Here is a 7,309-nt window from a genome sequence, read left to right on the forward strand (position 1 = left end):
CTTGCAGTTTCCACAGACTGACACTGCCCTCTGCTGGCTATACCCAGGATGACCACGTCAAGTGCCACGTGAGGAAATTAGTAATGTGGCTTCCTTTGCTTTGAGGCATCATTCTTGTCGCTCATAACCTGAGGAGCCGGACCCGTTGGAGAACTGGACTCACACGGATCCTGAAACTCATATTGGATGCAAACCTTGGCACAGACAAAAGAAGCAGAGCTGCCACTCTCTCACCCACTCCAGTTTCTTACTCCTTCATTAAGTGGCAAACGCTATCGGAAAGCAAAACTTAGGTGAGGTCTTGAGGGCATTAATCTGTGTGTCTGTTGCTCATTGCTCTCCTGGTTTCTAGAACCTTCTCTAGCTCCAGCCCCGCTCTGGCTGGACATACTGTGGCCATCTTAATCCCAGTGTGTGAGGAACCAGGTTCTCGCTGGACCCCTCCCTTCTTCATGGGCCACATCCAGCAGACACCCTTGCTTCACCAGAGCTAACTCTGTAACACGTTCTGGATCCAGGGAATCCTTCCATTGGAGGACCTAACCTCCACCTTTCATCCCCAAGCACGCCTTCCCGGAGCTGCTGGAGTTACGTCCTAACGATTTGTCCTGGTGGAATTCCTTATCCAAAGCCTTGACCCCTACCCACCCAGACTGCCTTCGGCAGTCCGGCAGTCCATCTCCTCTTAGGCGTGCAGCTTCACACACAACTCGTAGGCACTGTGTGGCACTTACATCCCCTTCTCAAGGACAGACATCTGTGCCTTGTTTCTCTGAGCATCTCACGCCCTGCGGCCAGGGAATCAATCCTACAGCTTCACATACATGGTGTTTCATTGAATGGGCTGGCTGGACTAAGATGAGAAATACCTGACCATTCCCCTCTCCACCAGCTCAGGTTTTGTGCACAAGATAAAACATAAGGACACAAAGTCTAAGGAGAAACTGGACACAAGAGGGTCTCAGGCCCCAAGGGTTTAAGGGAAAGCACAGGGCTGCAAGGGCTCTTGGCTCCCATGGGTGTCAGAGACATCCTCAAATTATAAAGGGCAGTAGCTAGTTAAGTACTGACTGCTCTTCCAGGGGACCCAGGTTTAGTTCTCGGCACCCACACAGCAGCTCACAACCATCTGTAAATCCAACACCTTCCTCTGGGCTCTGTGGGCACTAGGCATGAACATGGTACACATCCATGCAGGGCCACACAACAGGTAAGTCTTATTCCTAGCGCATAAAGGACACAATCATGAATTCCAAGTCTTGGGGCTGATGAGACAGTTCGACTGGTAAAGGTCACCAAGACTGATGGCCTGAGTTCAGTGGCCTGGAACTCTCATGACGGAAGGAGAGAACTGAGTCCTACAAGTTGTCCTTTGACCTCCACGTGTGCCTGCCCATACACACAAAATAAGTAAATAAATGTTAAAAAAAAAAAAAAGTTAAATGCCAAGTGTACCCTGCGATCCAGATTTTCCACCACTGCCATTTTTCTGTCCTTAAGGAAAAGTAGATATGTTTGAAGATTTTCTTGCTTTGGATGAACCTCACATTTCATGTGTTGGAAACAAAGTCTCCAAAGTTACATGCTGGTGGGTTTGGAGGTGGGACCTTTGGGAGGCAACTGGGCAATGAGGGCACTGGCTTTGTGGATGAATGAAGCCATTCGTGCCCTAGCGCGTTCTCTCTCTGGTATATTTGTCATCTTCTGGGCACATGGGGCCCTCTGTGGTATTACCGTAAAGAATAAGAAGCCCTGACTGGATGCCCACTTTGTGGACTCTCCAGACTGAAGACCCATGAGCCAAAACAAACAAAAACAAACAAACAAACAAAATCTCTCTTCTTCTTAAACTAACTAGCCTATGACATCCAGTTATGGCAACAAAACGCATTTAAGATAAACATTTTACCAAGGCACCCAGACTTTCTTGGGCCACTGACTCTGAACAAATGCTGAGGCCCCCAGCCTAGGTCCAGGGAAGGCCTTCAGTGGGTCAGCCAAAGCACTCACCCCACAAACACGCACAGTACTCGGGCCACAACGGAGTAGTTCAAAATAAGTTTAATGACTAGAAAACTCGGGGAAACTGGGGGACAACAGTCACCTTCCTTGCTAACTGGAAGCCAGGGTTGTCCCAGGAAGGGAGTGTCTGTACACATAAGGCCCGTACAAACCAAGGAACCAGGGTATCTGTGGAAATCCTTTTGTCTCCTAGCAGAAATGACCCAAGTTCCCTTTAGACCCAAGGCAGGCGGAGGAAGTGGAAAAGTCGTGGGAGGAGGGTGGGTCCCTCCAGGGCCCTCTTCCTGCTCAGGACCGGTGACTCAAACAGTAAACAGCCTGGGGCCCAAGACCAGAGATCTCTAGCAGAAGCCTCCACCGCTTCCAAAGACCTCCCTGGGACCACATCTCCCATCTCTTGGCCACCCCCTTACTTTGGGACTTTTTTAAGTATGACATTGTCATACTCCGTTACCTGTGGCCAGCCAGGCACAGAGGAATCCTGCTGGAGGGGTTTGGGACCCCCGTCAGCAGTAGGCTGCTCTCTCCATGTCTCCCCCAGGGTCTCCCGCGGTCTGTCATATAGGGAGAGGGTAGCCATGCCCTCGGGCTCATCATATATATGGTCGGGTGGAGGAGCCCCGCGATCCTCCTGAATGCTGTCATATAGTGGGTCAGGAAGGAGCCGTCGAGGCCCTTTCAGGATGCCCCTGAAGCTCTTCTCCAGGGAGAGAGCCACTGTATCAAAGGGTACAGCATATTCCCCCTCGGGGCCCCCTGGCCTTATACCAGGCACCGATGTGCCGGGGGAAGGAGAAGGCAGAGAATCGTGGGGCCGGGAATAGGGACTTTCAGGCCGAGGCAGTACAGCGGGCATCATGGACCCTGTGGCTGGCAGGGTTGGAGGCCCAGAAGGGGTGGCATTCTTCTGGGCAGCAATGGCCTCTTCTAGGGCTTGGAAGATCTCATTGCCTTGTCTTGTTTCAAACTCAAAGTTGCCTTCTCCAGAGACACAGCGTCGGCCAGCCTCAAAGGAAAATGTCACCTGTGGTAAGGGGAGGAAGAGACATTTTTGGCACCGTTGTTTTCTGGACCCCACCCAAACTTAGATGTTCTAGGCTTAGACCCCACCACCACCATCAGAGACTTTTGTTCAAGCTCTTGTCCCTCTGTCCCTGATTTTGGGAGTTGGTTGCTGTCTATTTGGGGAAAGGCCCTCACTACATAGCCCAGGCCGGGCCTCCAACCCTCTCCTGCCTCAGCCTCCTCACTGCTGACATTATAGTTTTGTGCCCCTATGCATGACCAACTGTTTCTTCCTGACAAGAATGCTCACTCTCTTTCTCTCTCCCTTTCACTCACAAATGAACTGACTGACAAGAAATGCCAGCTGCGAGCTCATCTCTCTCCTCACCCAGACCTCTTAGCCTTCACCCCTTTCCCCTCCCTGGTTCTCCCACCTCTGCTGTCTCGTTGGCTGGCCTTCTCCCATTCTCTCTTTCTCTAGTGGCTCTCTGGCCCTTGCTGACTGTCCCCCTTAGATAGCTCATCTTTGGTCTCATCCTGCCCAGGTCAGCCCCTCACTCACCTTGTCCCTCCCAAAGCGCCGAAGAAACCTGTAGGGCCAGTCATATAGCTGTGTGCCTGGCTCAGGGCCACCCCATAGCTCCAGGGCGCTCATCCCGGTCCGGAGAGTATAGGACCCTCGGAGCCGGCACCGCTCGCTGGCTTCTGTAGGTCTAATGGTCACAGTGTATTCCTTACAGGAGACCCCTGGGGAGGAGATGAAAAACAAAGAGGCAGCTACAGGAAACAGTGGGCCTCCTTCCATGCTACCCATCTGAGGTAAGCATGCCAGAGGTTCTCAGGAAAAGAAAAAAAAAAAAAAAAAAAACTTGCCCCGTGTTACCTATGGCCACACCACGGATCTTAAAGCCTGGGCTGCAGACCCACCCCCTCCCCTAGAAAGTGTCATTCATGCCCTCGGCCACCTCATCCTAATTCTGGGCCACATCCTTCCTGCCAGTATTGCCTGGTTTTCTGTGCCCCCTCTCTCCCCTCGGCCCCTGTTGTTAAAGCTACAGATGAAGCTCTCTATGGGTGGAGCTTAAATGGTAGAGTCTCTCAGCTCCTCTTTCTCCATCACCAGCCCTCAAAAGCAAGAACTGGGCCTCTCTTATCAGCATTGTGTTCCCCATTCACACAGCACCTGCACAGCGGCGCCCCGACAGAAAGCATTTCCTTCCCCCAGACAAACACTCAGATCCCACAAAGAGAAAGTGGAGACCAAGACCCTCAGCCTCCATCAGGCACGATGGGGTGAGCCAAAGGTGACATGGGGGGCAGGCTGGGCGCCAACCACCTTTGGGTCACACCAAGACGCCAGGAAGAGATGCTGATAAGCAGGGCCCAGGGTAACCACAGGACAGGAAGACTTGGCCCTGTAGCCAGCCCACACCTTCCACCCACACGGAGAGAGTGCCCCTCAGGCCCTACCCCTCACCTGCTGTAGAGCTGCTATACAATTCATTCTCCTCCATGCAGGGTCTGTCTGTCTTTTCCTCCAGCCCCAGGGGCTCCTTCCTCTGGCCCTGAGGAGGTGGTCCGAGGTCTTACCACCAAATCCCACCCCAAGGCCTCCCTCTGACCCAAGCTTTCAGTGCGCACCCAGCCTGCCGGCTCTGACTGCACTTTAACTCTGGTTCCCATCAGGAAGAACGGTCCTAAAAAGGGCTTTGTTTCTTCAACCACCTGCCCGCAGGAAGTATCTAACGCCGCCCTCCCCTGTGTGCCTGTGGGCTGCTTTGTACCCCTCACCGGGAAAGCCAACAGGCAGATGGCCTGTATCCAGTCACAGCGCTCTGCTGAGGGAGCTGCCAGCAGGTACAGACGCTCCTTGGTCTCCAGGACGAAGGCACTGGTGTCCCGGGGACTGTTGGCCTCACTGCCTACCTCAGCCACCCGTAAGCAGTCACTGAGGCGCACAACCTTCCGAGTGGCCTCTCCTCGCCGCGTCTTCTCTGGGCCATCCTGGAGCTCCAGTCTGGCTAGGGCACAGCCAGACTCTCCATATAACACGGCTGTGAACCGGCGCCACTTCTGAGCCCGGGCATGACAGGTAGAGGCCAAGAGGGAGTCACCAAAGATGGAGAAACAGTCATCAAAAGGGAGAAAAGGAACCACCATGGGAGAGAGTGTGGGGCTGGGGCAGCAACACAGGATGGGGAGAAAGAGGCACACATCACAGAACCAGAGAGCCAGTAAGGACAACAGAGAGAACGCATGTGAGAGCTGAAGGTTAGCCAGGAGACCAGGATGGGCAAGCCAGATGGGGACCACAGTAAATGGCCTATGGGTGCAGAGTGCAGGAAGACAACAGGCCCATCTGTCAGGTACTGGGGAGAAAAGCCTGAGTCACTGAAACCCAGACTGGAACTAGGGGTGGGCAGCCTAGACTGAGGACAAGTCCTCATTCCCTAGGAAGGTTCTGACTCCAACGCTTCCAGCAACTTCCCTTTTTGTCTCACCAATTAACAAGTTGGACCAGGAGAGACACCCTGAGAGATAGAGACCAAGACAGGGAGAGGTGGGGGCTGGGCTAAATGGCAGGAGGCAGAGGATTATCTTCAAAGAGGCTAGGGAAGGGGGAGGTAGGAACAGCCTGGGGGCATAGCTTCTTAGCAAAGGGGAAAAGGACTTCTCCTGGAGTCCCAAACTGGCCCCCTAACTCTTCCCTTCCGCACCATTCCACATTACCCCCCAATCCAATAATTAGCAAGAAAACAAAAAAGAGATGAAGTCAGCAGCTGCTTCCTTCTCAACCCCACCCACGAGGACAAACAGCCCTCAGCCAAGAGGGTCATTTGGGGCCTGGGTTAGGAGGCAAGGCACCTTAAGAAGGCAGGCATAGTCCCCAGGTTCTAGTCTAAACTGGTGGAGCATATGGTCACTGGAGGGTCAGGGACGTGAAGATCCATTCCCTCTGCCCCCGGGGAATTCACGACACCCTCCTCCACACAGCTGCTCTGCCCAGCCCCAGCCCAGCCTTGCCCTCACCTTGCCAAAGGTCTGGTGCTGCTGAAAATGCAGGAAACCCTGCTTCACGACGGCCTCCTCCATCCTGACCATCGCCACTTCAGCGCCCCACTGCCATTGCCTCTGACCTCTCTCCTCTCTCTTCTGGGTCTGTTCCCCCTTCTCTCTAGTTCATTTCCTCTCTGCCTAGAGTCTTTTACACTATTCTAGTCTGCTTGATGACGACAGGCTGATAGGCCCTGTGGTTTCTTGCTTTGTGTGTGCTTTTTTTTTTTTTATGAGTACACTTCATGCTGAAGCTTCCTTCCTGCATTTCCACTGAGTAACATACAATTTCCAAAAAGGCAAAATTTCACACTTCTGCAGAAGCTGGTGTGAGGGACTGAAACCTAAGAGCAAAGAGACCCAAAAATTAAGGTAGAAAATCGGTAATGAGGGCTCTGTAGTTCAGACAGGATGTTGAATACATCAAGCTGAAAGAGACCTTGGGAATCAGTCCACACTCATTGAAAAGAGAAGACTAAAGGTAGGGATAGTCTGAAGGGCCTATGAGGCCAGATCCTGCATCTCCCAACTCAGGCAAAGATAAGTCAAAGGCCCAGTAATGTACAGAGACAGATACATGACTGGTAAAAGGGGACCCCCCAGCCAGCCACACATATACGCACATGCACATACATGCACCAGTCCCTGAAAGTGTTTACTACCTGCCAACAATATACAGCCCTGCAAAGAGTCTAGAAATAAGAACATCCCCTCTAGAGAAGACTTAGTCCCCGAGTACATCTGGGCTGCAGGTTTTCTTCCTCGCAAGGGTTCCAGACACTTGGGTTTCAGGTCAAACTTACCTTAAATCACGGGCGTTTCAGAATTCCCCATTCCCTTTCACTAGCCATAATTTACTCCTTGACAAAGGCAGGGCAGGCATGAGCACATCTGTCTGCAACTTACCTGAGATCACAGAACTGAGATGGAGGCGAGTAGATTATTAACACAATAGGATTTTGTTTATTTGTTTGTTTGTTTGTTTCCTTGGTTGGTTTTTGATGTTTTGAGACAGGGTCTCATGTAGCCTGGGCTGATCTCCAATACACGTATCATCATGGTAGCTAATGTAGCCTTTTTTTTTTTAAATCTCGTGTGTGTGTGTGTGTGTGTGTGTGTGTGTGTGTGTGTGTGTGTGTGTGTGTGTGTAAGCAAACCTGTAGAAGTCAGAGACTAACCTCAGGTAGCTGTCCTCACCGCCCATCTTCTGGAGACAGGGTCTCTTGCT

General features: G+C 52.2%; 1 protein-coding gene across 2 annotated transcripts; it reads right to left on the reverse strand.

Moving 5' to 3' along the window:
• Nucleotides 1-2,052: 2,052 nt before the first annotated feature.
• On the reverse strand, nt 2,053-6,206 carry Dok2 (docking protein 2). Of its 2 annotated transcripts, none has more exons than XM_057786357.1 (5): nt 6,058-6,206; nt 4,954-5,100; nt 4,505-4,592; nt 3,590-3,774; nt 2,053-3,046 (listed from the first exon to the last, which is right to left on the reverse strand). In XM_057786357.1, the coding sequence occupies exons 1-5, from the start codon at nt 6,127-6,129 to the stop codon at nt 2,432-2,434; spliced, it is 1,107 nt and encodes a 368-aa protein (XP_057642340.1). In that variant the 5' UTR covers nt 6,130-6,206; the 3' UTR covers nt 2,053-2,431. The 2 variants fall into 2 exon arrangements, with proteins under 2 accessions (XP_057642340.1, XP_057642338.1); XM_057786355.1 differs by having other exon boundaries at nt 4,819-5,100.
• Nucleotides 6,207-7,309: the final 1,103 nt, after the last annotated feature.

Source organism: Chionomys nivalis, chromosome 12 (assembly GCF_950005125.1).
Source record: "Chionomys nivalis chromosome 12, mChiNiv1.1, whole genome shotgun sequence".
Taxonomy (NCBI): Eukaryota; Metazoa; Chordata; class Mammalia; order Rodentia; family Cricetidae; genus Chionomys; species Chionomys nivalis.